This window comes from Carcharodon carcharias, chromosome 3 (assembly GCF_017639515.1).
Source record: "Carcharodon carcharias isolate sCarCar2 chromosome 3, sCarCar2.pri, whole genome shotgun sequence".
Classification (NCBI taxonomy): domain Eukaryota; kingdom Metazoa; phylum Chordata; class Chondrichthyes; order Lamniformes; family Lamnidae; genus Carcharodon; species Carcharodon carcharias.
In genome coordinates, this window is record NC_054469.1 from 45,513,629 (window position 1) to 45,532,330 (window position 18,702).

General features: G+C 43.2%; 1 protein-coding gene across 3 annotated transcripts in view; it reads right to left on the bottom strand.

Annotated features, from left to right (window-relative positions):
• ccny (cyclin Y) overlaps positions 1 to 18,702 on the bottom strand; it is a 266,160-nt gene that overhangs the window by 40,333 nt on the left and 207,125 nt on the right. For all 3 annotated transcript variants that reach the window (XM_041184299.1, XM_041184301.1, XM_041184300.1), the window contains exons 4-7: positions 14,776 to 14,876; positions 4,049 to 4,084; positions 3,891 to 3,948; positions 1,612 to 1,731 (exon numbers count right to left, since the gene is read on the bottom strand). In XM_041184299.1, the coding sequence (XP_041040233.1) occupies positions 1,612 to 1,731; positions 3,891 to 3,948; positions 4,049 to 4,084; positions 14,776 to 14,876 (315 nt within the window). The remainder of the gene's footprint in view (positions 1 to 1,611; positions 1,732 to 3,890; positions 3,949 to 4,048; positions 4,085 to 14,775; positions 14,877 to 18,702) is intronic.

Below are 18,702 nucleotides of genomic sequence, written 5' to 3' on the forward strand. Positions count from 1 at the left end.
TGCTGGCCTGCAGTTATCCTTAAACCTTCTATTTGCAGTTCTCCAGGCCTCTGGAACAACCCCGTTAATCAATGAGGATTGGAAGATTGTGGTCAGTACTTCAGCATCCTTGGATACATCCCATCCAGCCCTGATAACTTATCAACTTTAAGTACAGTCAACCATTCTAGTACCCCTCCTTCAACAATTTCTAGTCCACTTAGTATCTCAATTACATCCTCTTTCACTCAGCCTTTGGTGGCACCACCTAACTCCGTAAAGACAGATGCAAATTGCTCATTTAGTACCTCAACTCTGCATCTGCTTCCAGGTATAGGTCTGTTTTTTGGTCCCTAATTGGCCCCACCCCTAATATCAAAGTGGGATTAGATGCTAGAATGAAGCAGCAAAGAGCTGATGCAAGGTGCACAGAGGATTCAATGAGGCACACAACATTATCAAAGAAAAGCAATTCAGAAATAGGAGATTAGACAGAGGGAAGCGGAGGCAAAGGTGAATTGCGAGACTAAGAGGGGTTTACTCTGTATGTGCGGTGTTCGGTTAGCTCAGTTGGCTGGATGGCTGGTTTGTAATGTAGAGTAACGCCACCAGTGTGGGTTCAATTCCCGTACCGGCTGAGGTCATCTATGACCTTCTCAACCTTGCCCGAGGTGTGGTGACTCTCAGGTTAAACTCACCACCAATTGTCTCTCTCTAATGAGAGAGTGGCCCTCTGGGACTACAGCGACTTTCAATTTCAATACTGTGTATGTGTATAAATGCATGAAGTATTATAACTGGGTTGGTAAACGGCGGGCACATGTCACATGATATGATATAGAGGTGATAATGGCGACCTGGCTTAAACATGGGGAGGAATGGACATTTAATGTTCCTTATTAGGGAAGCAAGTAAAAGTGTTTGGGCGGTGATGGGTTAGCAGTTTTGACCAAAGATACTGTTACAACACAGCAAAAAAATTATGTACTTAAGGCTTCAAAGCAGATTCTCTCTGGTTAGAATTAGGAACAATGGATGATCTATTACACTGCTGGATGCATACTATAGGCCATGAAATACCAGGAAGGAGATAGAAAAGCACATTTTCAGGCAAATTGTAGGAAGACATACATTAGTCATAATAATGGTGGATTTCAATTATCCTAATATAAGCTGCACAAACAACATGGTAAAGGGCAAAAGAGTGGGAGAAAATCCTGGAGAATTCAAGAGAATTCTTTTTTGGTCAGTGTGTTTACAGCCCAATGAGGAAGAAGCAGTGCTCAATCGTGTTCTGGGAAATGAAGTGGGCCAAGTGGAGCATGATTCAGCATTTAGCCAAGAGTGAATATAATTGGGTTCAGAGTAGTTCTGAAAAAAAGACAAAGGCAAATGAGAAAATACTCAACTGGAAGAAAACTCAATTCACTGAATTGAGAAGGATCTGGTCCAGGTGGTTAAGGATCAAAGATTGGCGGGTAAAACAGCAAATAATCAATGCGAGTCAGACGCGAAATCTGGGGCATTCATGAAAGACTGGGTTACAATGTATTTCTGCAAATAAATTGGTCAATAGCAACATTAAATAGGAACTTAATTTACGAGACTGAATAGTGTTCAGCACCTACTTACCAACGTGACAATAGCACATTCTGCAGTGAGCTGGGCTGCACTGAATAACGTTCGAACAAAACGGTAAATCTGTTTCTGTTCTGGATCATGTCGATCATAATCTGCTGGCATTTCTGTTTTCTTTGCGAAATAAAAGGAATTTTTATATTAATACAAATTTTATTTTCTTGTTAGTTACAGCTACTTGTACAATACAAATATGTTCTGAAGAGATACGATGATCTCCAACAGGTTCACGTTCTGCCCGAATAATTTCCACTTATCCTAATGTTGCTGATTCATGATTTATGGCCCCCACTGGGAGGCCTCTAATTTTGCTTAGATAAAGACTAGATGGAAAGTGTCAGCACTCTATTTCAACATTCGAGAGATATGGTAGGCATCATAGGTGATGCCCAATGCTGTCCTCACCCAACATCTAACTGAAAGCACTTCCATAAGGGAGGACTGAATAACCATTCATTCAATTAAAGTCATTAAGGCGAACAATATGAATCCTAACGTAACTCAACCGTGTCTGGCCCATCTCCCACGCATCCGCCCTCACGCCTTCTCCTCCCTCCCAGAAACATGATAGGGTCCCCCTTGTCCTCACTTATCACCCCACCAGCCTCCGCATTCAAAGGATCATCCTCCACCATTTCCGCCAACTCCAGCATGATGCCACCACCAAACACATCTTCCCTTCACCCCCCGGCGGCATTCCGTAGGGATCGTTCCCACCGGGACACCCTGGTCCACTCCTCCATCAGCCCCTACTCCTCAACCCCCACCTATGGCACCTCTCCATGCAAAAAGATGCAACACCTGCCCCTTCACTTCCTCTCTCCTCACCGTCCAAGGGCCCCAACACTCCTTTCAAGTGAAGCAGCATTTCACTTGCATTTCCCCCAACTTAGTCTACTGCATTCGTTGCTCCCAATGCGGTCTCCTCTACATTGGAGAGACCAAACGTAAACTGGGCGACCGCTTTGCAGAACACCTGCGGTCTGTCCGCAAGAATGACCCAAACCTCCCTGTCGCTTGCCATTTTAACACTCCACCCTGCTCTCTTGCCCACATGTCTGTCCTTGGCTTGCTGCATTGTTCCAGTGAAGCCCAACGCAAACTGGAGGAACAGTACCTCATCTTCCGACTAGGCACTTTACAGCCTTCCGGACTGAATATTGAATTCAACAACTTTAGATCTTGAACTCCCTCCTCCATCCCCACCCCCTTTCTGTTTCTTCCCCCTTCGTTTTGTTTTTTCCAATAATTTATTTGGATTTCTCTTTTCCCACCTATTTCCATTATTTTTAAATCTTTTATGCCCCGCTAGTCTTTCCACCCCACCCCCACTAGAGCTGTACCTTGAGTGCCCTACCATCCATTCTTAATTAGCACATTCGTTTAGATAATATCACCACCTTCAACACCTCTGTGCTCTTTTGTCTGTGACATCTTTTGATTATCTGCTCCTATCACTGCTTGCTTGTCCCTACAACGCCCCCCCAACTTCTCCCACCACCACCCCCCCCACCAACCTCACCTCCCTCCCCCAACCTTAAACCAGCTTATATTTCACCCCTCTCCTTATATTCGCTCAGTTCTGTGGAAGGGTCATGAGGACTTGAAACGTCAACTCTTTTCTTCTCCGCCAATGCTGCCCGACCTGCTGAGTTTTTCCAGGTAATTCTGTTTTTGTTTTGGATTTCCAGCATCCGCAGTTTTTTGTTTTTAACTAAAACAGACTTCCTGAATGTTCCACACTTAGCAATATGCTTACCAACTGAAGCATCTGGATAGCACTGAAATTCAATTAGTTAATTTACTGGTGACACAATTTGGGAAAATTTGGTTCTTACAATGTGGTAGGATTCATGTTTTGCTCAGATAATGAGCGTGTTCCTATCCATCCAGGATAGGTACCAAGCGAGTTGATGCATGCCAATCTTCAGCTCCTTGTATAATAGCTCAGCAGTGTTAGTTGAAGCAGTGTTAGTTGAAGCAGTGCAGGTTGGGCACCTGTGTTCTTTAAGTCGGTCTCATCAAGAGTTTGGCACTAGGAGATGGTGAAGGGACTGAAACAGCAGAGAACTGGTTTCCTAGTTTGGTGGATTCAAAAAGCAGGATTTCATGCAAGAGACGTGCCAATTTATTCTCCTCCTCAGTAGGGTGATTCCTGTTATCCTCTCATCTGAAACTCATATTTGGGGAGTTGTGGGTACAACCTTTCATCTAATGCCCCCAAATTTGATCTTATTCAATAAAACAATAAAAACGGACCAAAAGATACTTACTGACAACGGGTGGAGCTTCTCGTCAAATATATCTAACAACATTCGTCCATCTGAATCTCTAGGAAAAGAAAATCCTTGATGGTTACAATGGATTTTGACAGACAGTTAACAAAAGGTTAGTAATAGTTCAAATGAATTACTTTAGAATTCCAACGTACCTGTTTCTGATGTGGTAATATATTGCAAGTGCTACACTGTAAAGAAAAGTGAGCATTAGTATCAGTCTTAGAAAATGTTAATAGTCTTTAACCGTGGATAACACAGGTCATTGTTAACATTTCCCACTACTTATTAATTGCAAACTGAAACTGTTACAATGGCAGTAGTTGCTAATCTTTCAGTCGATGCTTGCCCAAGGACAGACACGAAACAAAATCATTTAGCATTAAAAATATTGCCAAGTTAACGTAAGATACAAGTTTGAATTTGAGATGAAAGCAAAATACTGCAGATGCTGGAAATCTGAAATAACAACAGAAAATGCTGGAAAAACTCAGCAGGTCGGGCAGCATCTGTGAAGAGTGAAACAGAGTTAACGTTTCGAGTCCATATGACTCCTCTTTAGAGCTGGATGGCTCTGAAGAAGAGTCAGACAGACTCTAAAACTTAACTGTTTCTCTCTCCACAGACGCTGCCAGACCTGAGTTTTTCCAGCTTTCTTTGTTTTTGTTTCTGAATTTGAGGTTCAGCTGCGAATTATAGGGGACCTCCCGGCGTTCCAATCTTATCAGAATCCCCTTCAGTGAATTAGTGGGACGTTAGACTAAATTTTTGTTTGGCTGACGATGTGGGCAAGGCCACAATTTTGTGCCTCCAAGCAGCTTGCTGGCTTTCCGACAGGGTCCTGCTCCCTGTGATTTTGGGAGAGGAGGCAGGCGGGTCCTATAGCAGAGATGCTTCAGTGTGATTTGGACAAGCTGAGTGAGTGGGCAAATGCATGGCAGATGCAGTACAATGTGGTTAAATGTGAGGTTATCCACTTTGGTAGCAAAAACAGGAAGGCAGATTATCTGAATGGCTATAAATTGAGAGAGGGGAACGTGTCCTTTTACACTAATCTCTGAAGGTAAGCATGCAGGTGCAGCTGGCAGTAAAGGCAGCAAACGGTATGTTGGCCTTCATAGCCAGAGGATTTGAGTACAGGAGCAGGGATGTCTTGCTGCAATTATACAGGGCTTTGGTGAGACCTCACGTGGAATAGTGTGTGCAGTTTTGGTCTCCTTACCTGAGGAAGGATGTTCTTGCTATAGAGGGAGTGCAGCGAAGGTTTACCAGACTGATTCCTGGGATGGCGGGACTGACATATGAGGAGAGATTGAGTCGGTTAGGATTATATTCAGTGGAGTTCAGAAGAATGAGGGGGGATCTCACAGAAACCTATAAAATTCTAACAGGACTAGACAGGGTAGATGCAGGAAGGATGTTCCCGATGGTGGGGGAGTCCAGAACCAAGGGTCACAGTCTGAAGATATGGGGTAGATCATTTAGGACTGAGATGAGGAGAAATTTCTTCACCCAGAGAGTGGTGAGCCTATGGAATTCATTACCACAGAAAGTAGTTGAGGCCACAATATTGTATGTTATCAAGAAAGAATTAGATATAGCTCTTGGGGTGAAAGGAATCAAAGGATGTGGGGAGAAAGCGGGAGCAGGCTATTGAGTTGGATGATCAGCCATGATCATACTGAATGGTGGAGCAGGCTTGACGGGTCGAATGGCCTACTCCTGTTCCTATTTTCTATGTTTCTATGCTTATATATACTGTTACCTGCTCAAATGTGGTAACTAACTCATTAAGCCCCTAATTTAGGGTATTCTCCTGGCCTCAACCAGATTTCCAATCCATCACACCAGGAGGTCGGGGTGCCCTCCCAACAGCAGGGCAGATGGACATTGGAGCTAGGGCTCTGTTCTATGGAGAAGGCTTTGCTCTGAAAATCGGCTGCAAACACAGCAACTGTTGGGGGGATGGTTCTTCTCCCTACTGATCTCTTTTGGCCCTAACTCTCCCGGTCCTTCTTATTTACCTAACTTATGGCAGACAACCAGGAATGGAGGCACACTCACATCTCCCAACCACTTCAGCAGGTCCCACCTCCGATAACGGGGTTGCTGATCTCTTTGTGCTGAATGGCGTCCAATTGCCCCCCCACCCCCCCAGACTCAGAAGCCCACCCGCCTCCTTCAAAATCACTCTGTGGGTCCCACCGCCAACAATTGAGAGTTCCTGACCTGCATTTCAACCTAACTGCAGGACCAGGACCCCCAAGAGTGAAAATTCAGCCCACTGAGCTAACCCCCAAAGCTTTAATTCAGATTCTCATCCACTCCCAACTGACAGTTTCAAAGTCTGCTGTGATGTACTAAGTTTCCAACATGAAATTCATCTAGCCAAATTCAACCTAGTTCTATCAGCAGAAAAGTATCCACAATTTAGCACAAATTAATAATCACATTCAGAAAGGCCACAAAGATGGCTGGTGAGAAAACAGAAACCTCAAACTCTGCACTTTCCTACAATAAAGCTATGATGCAGAGGGAGAATCAAAATAGCATTCAAAAATCCCAACGGAGATTTTATACTAGACTCCAGCAAAGCCCCAGGGAAATGTTATTAATGTGTACTTTCAGCAGTTTCACGAAGTAGTTTCTGCAGGATTCCTGAAGATAGGGCAGAAGACCAGGAGAGACCCCACTTATTTCAAGGCCATCTTTACCAACAGAAATAGCACAAAGCAAAATCAAGTGGTAAAAACCATATTAATCTGGAGATGGTCTGCAGGTTCAAACATAGAGGATTTGAACCAAATCACCAAGTTTTACTGAACTGATGAGGTTGCTTGTTGAACTCAGAAATTCTAAGTCAAGGATAAACTTTGATAGAATCTTAGACTGGAGGAGGTGCTGCACTTTACTAAAGCTACTACCCGCAGTTGGGCGGCAGCTTCAGACCAACTCCATAGTACTCCCAGTTTAAGCTGTAGGGGTTTACAAGTAAAAACAGACCTCCATTTCCACGGTACAGCATGGAAAGGCTTGTGCACTGTATGTAACTTGGCACAGACTTAATTTAGTGGCTCTTGGCATTAGCTAGGAAATCAGAGGAATTCAGAGTGCTGCTCATTCTCATAACTGGTAAGCAGAGTACACTGGGGGTAGTATTTCTCTTCAGGTCTCAGGAAGATAAGGACCAGTGATGGAGTGAAAGGCAAAAGTTAGGCAGTGCAAATCAGTAGCTGCACTCCTACATCCAAGCCACTGACCAAGAGCAGAGAGTTCACCTCTCTTGCTCTCTTGGGTTCCCTCAATAGTAACTAATAACAGGAGAATAACTTGTTGAGGGGGAGGGGCGGGGAGAGATAGTGGTGAAAGCTTCAGGCTACATATCCTCATTGGAGTGTCCCAAAATGTCAAAAAAAAAACCTGTTTGCAAAGTCTTTCTTTACTCTTTATCAAAAGCCTTGGATAGACAGTTTATAAGACAGCAGCTGCTTCACATTGAGTGCTTTCACTGATGGGTGAGAGTTATCACAGGGATGAAAAATACGAGGTGCGATTTACAAAAGTTTTTTCACATACAGAACCCTTCCATCAAGCACCATGAAGATCACTGATTTTAGACAGAAAACACATCTCTGCAAAGAGGCCAAACCAGCCATGCCAAATTCCTCTCAGTAGCAAGCATCTAACACTTACTGTATTGAATAAAAAGCCCTCCATAAGGCCAATGAGGTGAAGGCAATTAAAAGGCTAAGGATTGTCCAATCTTTCACCATGGTAGAGTTCTTGCATCAGGAGTTCTTGTTGAGCCCACTGTTGTTAGTTTTATCCCATGTTCTCAATCTCCCTACAGATGTTCAACTTCCGAGCCAAGTGAAAATTAAATAAATAAAACGCCAAATGTCACCCAGCAATGCTAATGCCACAATAACTGCCAGGAGTCGTTGCCTTGCCTACCCTCTCAGCTAAAGAATGATGTGAAGACATTAACTTAATATGTCAAATATACATTTTGAAATTAATCAAGAAGTGTCTTAGTCATCAGAGTCACAAGCTGACTTCTGCAAAACAGGCACAATGCTAATGGTGAAGGGTGAAGACAATATTTGAACTCCTGATTCTCCAAAAAATAGACTTGATTTGATTGAGTCATTGCACTATAAAATTTGTACAGCAGATGGCAGTGTTTACTGTTAGAATTAGCCTGTGCACCCAAACAACGCAAATAACTGCGGTTGAGGTAAGAAATACTGCCACACATCTCAAAACAGATGCGTTTGAGAGGGGAGCTACATAGAACATTGACAATCCTTTAACAAACATTTAAAATACCCTACACCCATTCTGTATAAAAGAGACCATTAACTCAAAGTTCATATCTTGAATATTGAACTGCACAGAAAATCTTCGCCTTTAACATAAAGGAACATTCACAAGAGTCCCTCCCTTTTGGTGTTTGAGGTAGCAGTGGCACAAATGGCGAGGAGGGTTTAAAAAAGCGGCTATCATAGAAAAAAGGAGCCTGAAGTCATCCCTTCCCCCTAAGATGATCTCAGAATATGGACCCTTTCACTCGGAGGGTGAAGCATGGTTACTCTTGACATAGCCAGATGTAGCTTGATGAGCATCGGCTAGGCCAGTTGCACCTAATATGTTGTGTTATTGTCCTTATGTTACCTGAAGTAACATAGGAGACGAAGCTGGGTTAGAAGTGATAAAGATCTCAGAATGTTTACTAAACAAACCATGTACAGCAACGTATATCCTACAGGCACATGTAGTGACTGCTTTCACTTATTCTATGTAAATACAGACTGGTTGCAATGCTAAACTGTGCTAGACTGGAGTGACTGCTACATGAGACCACACTGTACTAACTGAAAATGGCTTTGAGATTTTATACTGTTGCATCATATGCTCCAATGTCATAATGATGTAACCACTGTGTATCTTAAAGACACAACACCTCTAAATGGCACACATAGCTACAATACATTACTTGAGGTTATACCCCTCGGAGTTGAGATATATTAAATTTTACAATCCCAGGAGGTGCTCAAGCAGTAGAGCACCAAATCTGGCCTTTAAGGCTTGGAGTTAATATTCAACCAGTGCCCCTCTGCGCTAACCATTTTTCACATTATATTAGTCATGTTTCTCAGTATCTGCACAGAGATAGCCATATCAGACTAACCAGGCTGTGAGATTTTCATTCACAAACTGATCACTATTACCTCATATCGGAAATGTACATTTGATTAAAAGCAAAATCGCTAAAGTCCTGCCAAATTCAAACCATCAAATCCAGTGGCTTAACATTATAATAGGACATAGAAATGGGGTTATAGGAGGTAAAATCACCAAGCTTTTTTGTTGGATCTGATCTCACCCACACTTTATCCACTCCTACAAACACAAGATGATGCTCCTAGTTGGTGTAAGTCAACATTCAGCTAGCTCAGCAGAATTCTGAATGTACTACTATTTAAAACTAAACTATTCAGGTCAAACAAGGTCATTTACCTTCCAATGGGTAGTGTTTTATATGTAAATCCACATTAAATTTAATTTGCCATTGTTCCCCCCTTCACGTATTTTGCAATTCCTTTTGTATTTTTTCGATGCCACCTTTACAGTCAACTATCCATCTCCAACTTTGGTTTCAAGTGCAAATTTGACCAATCTGCATTGAGTTTCTGAATCCAGATCACTGATGCAAATTAGAAAGAGTATTGGCCTTCCCACTGACCTTTGGGTAATCCATGCAGGAACTCCCAACTGCCCTGCGCCCCCCACCAACTTGACATAACTTTTAACAATTACCTATTTTTTAACTATCAATTTATTTATTCACTCCAGAGTTTTACTCTGAATACTCACCGACTAAGCTCATGTAATAGCTTTTTTGTGCAGAACTTTAAAAGGTACTTTACAGAATTACATAAGAAACATATGTCACAGGGGATCTCTTTCCCCTTGGGATGCCACTTCATCAAAGTTAGTCAGGTCTATGTTGAATATTTACTAAATTATTATTACAGGTAATCCTCAAATTTACTTATAGTAATAAATTCTATCATTTTAGACAGTACTGAAGGATATTGTCTGCTTTGTCACCTTTTATGAAAAAGGGCATAAAAAATGTGCTTTGCTTCAAATAGACTGGTTTATCAATTCTTATAACGGAACATTAGAGGAAAAAAAGTCAACAAATATTTTTGATATCATGGTTCAAAAGGTCAGAATTAGAGTTCGGGCTTCCTTCCAACACTTTTATGTTCATAGCAATTGGCAGAAAAAAATCTCCTACAAATTGAAACCTACGCCCTTAGCTGTGCTGTATCTAAGGTACTGCACGCTAGATTAACAATTACATTATGATATTGATGACAGAAAATCATGCGAGATGCCAATCTCACTTTTCTTATTCCCTTTGAAAGGTGGCAAATACCAGGCCAAAGCTTTTAGACTAATACTAATGGTCATATTTAATTATAAATAGAATGCACAGAGTAAGATGCAAAAATACAATAACCAGACTAACACTGTTGCAATATGTCTTTAAGGGATAGCAGCATGCCATCACTAGAAGGGAAGTGTGTCATGTGATCCAGTCTCAGTTTCACCTTGGCCTATGAGCAGAACACAGAACCCTGATGCTTATGTCTTCAAGCTTTCTATCCATGTATTTATCCCTAACATCTCCGAAGCATTGACCACACTTGATCAGCTCCGCTGGGCAGGCCACATCATCCACATAATTGACACAAGACTCCTGAAAACAAAGACGCTACTTGGAGATTCAACACGGCAAGCAAGCCCCAAGAGGGCAGGGGAACGCTTCAAGGGCACCCTCAAAGCCTCCTTGAAAAAGTGCAACATTCCCTACCGACATCGGGGAATCCCTGGCCCAAGACCTCCCAAAGTGTAGGGAAAGTGTCCAAGAAGGGACTGAACTCCAAGTCTCATCGCCAAGCGCTAGCTGAAGCCAATCGTCAACAGCGAAAGGAGCACATGGCAACCTGGGCACCCCACCCACCCATTTCCCCTTACCACCGTCTGCCCCACCTGTGACAGGGACTGTAGGTCGCACATTGGACTCTTCAGTCATCCGAGAACTTATTTTTAGCGTGGAAGCAAGTCTTCCTTGACCCCCAAGGGACTGTCGAAGATATATTCTTATGTGCTTAGTTTAAATAAAAGTTCAAGAGTTGCCTTTTAGTCAGGCTGGAATTCGTTAGCAGATGCAGAGAAAAGGGTACATACTGTGATTTTCCAAACACAGAGCTAACAAACAAAATTGCTGAGTTAGTATTTGAATCCACTCCTACGGAAACATTGCAGAAAGTTCCGCTGGACAAGCCCAAAACATATAGCATCGAAGAACTACTCAAGGATGTACATAAGTACGAAGTGATCCTTGCAGGTCAACAGGGTTATGAAGTCCTAAGTATCACTCCAACTGTTGACACACTTATTAGAATGCCCAAACCTACCAAGACAGGAGGAAGGTGTAGCCCTTTTGTGGCAGTAAGGGCCATTGGCAGCAGCAGTGCACTAAAGCTAAGGCCGATGCAGCTACAAAGAGCAATACACTGATCCAAAGAGACCATACAAAACAGGAAACTTAAAGCAGTAAGAATGACCATCTGGTATACCGTTAGCAACATATACATCAGGTGATTGAAAAACTAAAACGTGACGATAATGTACATGACAAGACGAAGTGGTGAACACCAGTTTCATCAATCTCGTGGAAAACAGATGCTGTCATATCGTCCAAAGTATTTGCAAAGATTCAAGTTATCTTTTATTTTTATTTATCCACAGGACATGGGCTTCACTGGCTAGGCCAGCATTTATTGCCTATCCCTAGTGGCCCTGGAGGAGGTGGTGGTGAGCTGCCTTCTTCAATCGCTGCAGTCCTTGTTGTGTAGGTACATCCACAGTGCTGTTAGGAAGTGAGTTCCAGGAGTTTGACCCAGTGACAGTGAAGGAACGGAGATTTATTTCCAAGTCAGAATGGTGAGTGACTTGGAGGGGAACATCCGGGTGGTGGCATTACCATGTCTCTGCTGTCCTTGTCCTTCTCGATGATAGTGGTCATGCTTTTGGAAGGTGCTGTCCAAGGATCCTTGGTGAATTCCTGCAATGCATCTTTTAGCTGGTGTCAAGCTTCTTAAGTGTTGTAGGAGCTGCACTCATCCAGGCAAGTGGGGAGTATTCCATCACACTCTTGACTTGTGCATTGTGGATGGTGGACAGGCTTTGGGGCGTCAGGAGGTGAGTTACTTGTTGCATGATTCCTAGTCTCTGACCTGCTCTTGTAGCCACAGTAGTTATATGGCTAGTCCAGTTCAGTTTCTGGTCAATGGCAAGCACCTGGATGTTGATAGTGGGACATTCAGTGATGGTAATTCCGTTGAACGTCAAGGGACAATGGTTAGATTCTCTCTTGTTGGAGATGGTCATTGCCTGGCATTTGTGTGACACCAAAGTTACTTGCCACTTGTCAGCCCAAGCCTGGATATTGTCCAGGTCTTGCTGCATTTGGACATAGACTGCTTCGGTATCTGAGAAGTCGCAAATGGTGCTGAACATTGTGCAATCATCAGCAAATATCCCCACTTCTGATGGAAGGAAGGTAATTCATTAAGCAGTTGAAGATGGTTTGGCCGAGGACACTACCTTGAGGAACACCTGCAGTGATGTCCTGAAGCTGAGATGACTGACCTCCAACAATAACAATCATCTTCCTTTGTGCTAGGTATGACTCCAAACAGCGAAGTCTGATTCCCACTGGCTCTAGTTTTGCTAGGCCTCCTTGATGGCCCACATGGTCACAGATGCTCTACATCATGGAGACCAAAGGCCAGCAATTGTAGGTCTACCAGCATGCCATGGCCTAGCACTAGTGACAATCCATGGAATCAGTCAGACCTCATATGGCAGATCAACCTCAGAAACTACTATCGCCTTATTTCACAATGTAACGTCAACATACCCGGAATGTTTTGACAAAATTGGCAGTTTCAAGGCATTCTGATATTCTTCAACAACTTCATCACTCACACATGGGTATAGATTGGATGAGAAGGTTCACAGGTGAGACAGTCTGTTGGGCAGGTATAAACAATGTCATTGAAGTCATCATCAAGAAGTGCAAAGCATGTCAAGAGCATTTGCCAAGTCAGCACAAAGAGCCACTGATTCCATATGATGTTCCTACACATCCTTGGTCCAAAATTGCATCCAACCTCTTTCATGGCACTGACTTCGTTGTCATCATTGTCTACTTTACCAAGTACCCCATTATTTGACAATTGCATAATATGTCAGGCATAACTGTCGCATACACACTCTAAGCACTATTTTCTGTTTATTTGTTATGCCTAGAGAGATCACTACAGATAATGATCTACAATTTATTGCTAAGTCATTTCAGGATATAAGGGAGAAGTGGAATATTGATCAACTACTACTTCTCCTCATTACCCTGGATCTAATGGCCTAACTGAATGAATAATTTGCACTGTGAAATCCCCAATTATCAACAGACCAAGCAAGATCTACACATAACAATGTTACATCTGAGAGGGGCACCTTTAAGTGCAACTATGCCAACACCGGCAGAGCTCATATTTGGCAGATCAGTGTGTACCAATTTACCTACTCTTACCCATTGTACTCTTTCAGACACTAGACAGCAACTTTTAGAACTGCAAGAGGTGACCAACATGCATGATAAAAATGCAGGTACAGAATTGAGAAGCTTACAATTGGGACAACAAGATCACACCCAAAATCCCACAGGAGGTACGTGGTACCAAGGATTTGTTCGGAACAAAGGTCCTATGAAGTCATGACATACAAAGGTGCAACAGTGAGGTGTAACTGAGGATGAATCAGGTCTATTCCTGCTCCTCAACCACAGTACATTCCTATTGCGTCTGGCACAAGATCCCAAAAGCAACCAGGAACAACACCCAAAAATGATAACCCCACAGATCGCTGTGAGCAATTAAAGAAACCTCCAGATGAGGTTACCATTACAAGATCTGGGCATACCGGAATTTTATCTCTATGCTTTCGGGACTCATAGGTTCATTAGTTCTATACACTTACGTAATGATAGCTAAACGTGAACATGTATTGTAAATAGTTGTACTTCTTTGGAAGAGAAATAATGTCTTTAAAAAGAAAGGGGGGGTGTTGTAATACACCTTTAATGGATAGCAGCATGTCATCTCTAGAAGGTACGTGTGTCATGTGACCACACAGTTTCACTTTAGCTTATGAACAGAACACAGAATCCTGCTGCTGCCTTCAAGCTTTCGATCCATGTGTGTGTGTTCTCATGTGCCTAGTTTAAATAAATGCATGCACAGAGCAAGACATTAAAAATACAATAACCAGACTAAGAGAGAAGAGGGACTGATCAAGCCCTTGGAGTTCTTCTCGGCCTTCAAACCAAGCACCTTGATGGAAGCTAAGTAGAGATTACCTTCTTAGCTCTCTTACATGGTGTCGGCAGTGCAAAGCAGGGAACCAGGAGCTACAATTATAAAGATACTTTCCTTTGATGTCAAACTAGACTCTATTGATGATCAAATGCTTTCTTCTTAAATATGTAGTTAAAATATTAACCATTTGAAACAGATAACATGTTTGATTGGCTCAAATTGGAATTAGCATAACTAAACAATGTCTAATGTGTTTCAAAAGATCAATATTCTGATTACCTTGAATTTAAAGGTTACTGGGCTGTAGCCCACAAATACAACTTGTTAAATTCTGATGAGATGAGAGAAGACATTCCAGCTCTGGATATTTAAGAAAAAATACTTAAAAGAGAGTCATCTTACTGGTCACATTCTGTACCTACCATTTGATTGTATACTTCAGGTTTGGCTGGCTGACAGTGCTATCATCCAGGAATATGGTGGAGCATGAGCTGTATTTCCTTCTCAATTGTCCTGGAGGATGCTAGGAAGCAAGATGCAAATTAGATTGGGCTGGCTCAAACTGTACTCATTTCACGACAACAGCAGTCCCTTCACATTTTGTCCTGAAACTATTCTAACAGGCTTTACATCTTATTTGGCTTCAGCAACCAATTAGCAGAATACCCACAAGAAAGTGGAACTCCATAATCATTGGAAGTAACAAGTCAGGTCATTTATATTTCTAACTGGAGACGGCAAGAGACCTGCACATGAAAACTCCAATTAGAGTTCTACATTACTCATTGTGTAAATAAGAAATCATCAGTGCAATGCCAAAACAAACCTCTTTAATCATTTGTTTAGAAACAAACAATGTGATGGCACCAATCAAATTGTCACTGTTGCATCACTGGATTATGTTATCAGCCAGAAAAATAAATGGCACACTATTCTTTTTCCAAACAGAAAAGGTTTATATGAGTCTGCTTCCACTCAGCACTGTTAACCGTCTACCTGGCCCACTACTTCAGCACATTTAAGTTCTAGGGTGTGACCTTTTTTCCCCAAAAAGTCATTTCTTAACCTACCATTTTTTTTAGCAGTACCAAAGCATCTATTTAATAGGTGAACAGCCAGCCGATTGTTTCCAAACTTTCTTCAGCCCGCTTCATTCCTGTTCTCATCCTATTCTGCTCAATAACCTTATCACTACCTCCCCCCTTCAAAGTCTTATCACGTCAACTCATTGTATTTCATGCTTTCATTGTGTCACACTGATTATTCCAAGCTCTCTTTGTCAAGTCCTTTAGGCTCAAAACTCGAAACACTGTTTTCCATTCAAATAATCAGTCCTTGCTCTAAGCTCTTATTGCCTCACCTTGCTTCATTCTGTGCTTTCATTGCCCTATCTCCCTTTGCAACCATGTTCTTCCATTTACAGTGGCTTTCATGAATTCTGAGGTTAGAGTGCAGAAGATGGCTGGAAGAAGAGATCAAACTTGGTCAGGTGGTCTGCGCAGTTCAAGTTCAAATGCATCAAGAGGAGAGGGAGAGAATATGGAGACAGGAAGGGAGTGTGAATGTGGAACAGAGCAGGGTGATGAGAGATGCCGCTAACAGAAGATGGAAGCATGCAGCTAGATTGGCTGACAGATAAGACAGGAAGACTAAATGACAGCAGTGTTAAAGGGGTGTTAGGATTTCAGAGGGCCTGGGATAGAAGGGTTAATTTTAAAAAAACTGCCCAGGGTTAAGACACAAGCCCTGAGGTGAGATGCAGGAAGGTCAGTGCTGAGAAACTATAAAGGCATGCTGGATGTTCACGCTGTGAAAATGAGGATACTCTTCCTGAACAAACATTCCATCATGCTTAGAATCACAGATACCTAGAAATTTGATTTCCCATAGGAAGAGGACAAGGCTAGTCCATATCTCTCTGACCTTTTTGAGGAACACTGAAAATTACCCATGACAGTGTCACCATAATGGGATATTGACAAAATACCCCAGCAAAGGAACACACAAAAAAATCATACTGAACAGAACCATAGCTCCCCAGAGAGAGAGAGAGATAGAGAAGGGGAGGATAAGGGAATGTATCACCAGGTTACATGGAGAGAATTGGTACAAGTACTGCACAAAAAGTGTAAATGGCACTAAAAGTTCAACACATAATCCAAATAGTTGATTCATCCTCTCTGAAATATTGTAAGTTCTTGGCCAGAAACATATATGTACAGCTGGAATTACAATCCCTGTGAAGACCTAAGTTTCGACTAAAAACAGGGAATTATCATTCCATGAACTCTTAAATGAGTTAAACTGTAACCTTATTCAGGACCAACTGATAGTGGCACTGGCACTGATGACATTATGTTAATAAACATTTGTAAGGGAAAATCGTATTTATACCTAATATAACACATCATCCTTATTAATATAATAAGGCTTAATAGTGTCTACTGATCCCCTAGCTTGCTACTAAAAGCTTGAATAACATGGCCTTGCATCAGATTCTCTCTTCTCCACACCACCCTCCCCCCACCCACATTTTAATTGAATCTACACCATGCATCATTGCATCCAGCGGCCACAGTTACATGACACGGGATCTTGGATCAAGTCATTGGAAGAAGGCCTATATTTGCAGGTTTGCCACAGCAACATTTCCTGAAATGTTATTGCTGGGGGAACACAGCTCCTAGTTTCTGCTCTATGCCAAACCTGTACTACAAGCCTTCCTTGCCAAATACCTCAGGGTCAGGATTTTTCGCTTGGCATGTGGGCGCAAGGTCCAGAGTAAAATAGCCCGCGATGACATCTGGTAAGCGTCCCAATGCCATCATGCACTCACATGATATTTCGCTTGCTGGGCATGAGCGGGAGTTAGAGCTGCACATGCCATCAGTTACGAGGCCAGTTAAGACCATTAAAAAAGCAATTAAGCTGGGTATTTTACATTGCCTGTGTGATTTTGCAGTCGTCGCACGGGCAAAATGGGCAAGGTGGGCAGCCGACAATTTCAAAAACCTCATCCAAGGGCAGGATAGAAAGGGTCAGCAGCATTACTAGTGCGAGTAATATGGAGTTTTGGAGATAGTTTGCTGCTGGTTGCTCATTGGTGCTCGGCAGCTTCATCTCTGTTCGGGGTTTCATTCTTAGCATTTCCAAGCTTCATTTCAGGACTTATTGGGGCCTGCAAAGATGGATTCAGACTGTGTGGACCCTTCCAGGTACCAGACAGCGTTCCATTACCCTGGTAATGGGGATTGTGGTCTCCGCTGGTGGCACTTCCTCTGAGGAGGAAGAGAGGGGCAGAAGGGAGAGGAGGCCAGGTGTCCCAATGTAGCCTCCATGGGAGGGACCTGTGGGAGGAGAAGTGCAGGCACAGGGGGCACAGGGCCAGCAGGAAATCCAAGGCGGAAAGGGCCACAGAAGATGCCACAACCTGCTGTCAGGGTTTACAGGCGGAGATGCAGTTGCCTCAGTATGTCTGAGGTGCAATGCCGAAGGAGGCCCCGCCTCTCAAGGGAGACCGTGACCTCCATTTGTCAGATGGTTGGGCCTGAGGTCACCTCCAACTGTATGGGTGGACACCACATGGAGCTCTGAAGGTCACAGTAGCCGTCAACTTCTATGCCTCCAGCTCTTTCCAGCGGTCAGCGGGGGATCTGTGTAGCAGCTATCCACAGTTGCATCATGTTGGTGACAGAAGCTCTGTTCAGGTGGGCACTGTCCTTTGTTCTTTACTGTATGGCAGAGGCCAGCCAGGCTGAGCGTGCCAAAGGGTTTGCAATGATTGCTGGGTTCTCCCACTTCCAGGGTGCCATCGATTGCACACGTGGCCATCAAGCACCGGTGGGTCAGCCAGGTGCCTTCGTCAATAGGAAGGGATTCCACTCTTTGAACGTGCAGATAGTGTGTGACCACAGGATGCATATTCTGCAAGTCTGTGCAAGGCACCCAGGCAGCTCCCGTGAAGCTCATATCCTGAGACACTCCCAGGTGCCGAGGCTCTTCAGTGCTCCAGCCCGACTGGATGGATGACTGGGTCTCAAGGGCTATCTGTTGAAGTGGTTCATGATGCCTCTCTGCCACCCAAGAACAGAGACAGAGCGGCGTTACAATATAAGTCTCGCCTCCACAAGAGCAGTGGTAGAGAGGACCATAAGTCTTCTCAAGATGCTCTTTCGATGGCTGGACTGTTCAGGGGGTGCACAACAATACCCCCCCAGAGCGGGTACCACTGATAATGGTTGCATGCTGCGCTTTCCAAAATCTGGCACTGGCAAGGGAGTACCCACTGGAGGAAGAGAATCTTAGCACAGCTGCACAGGCCACAGATGATGAATCCAGTAGTGAGTCAA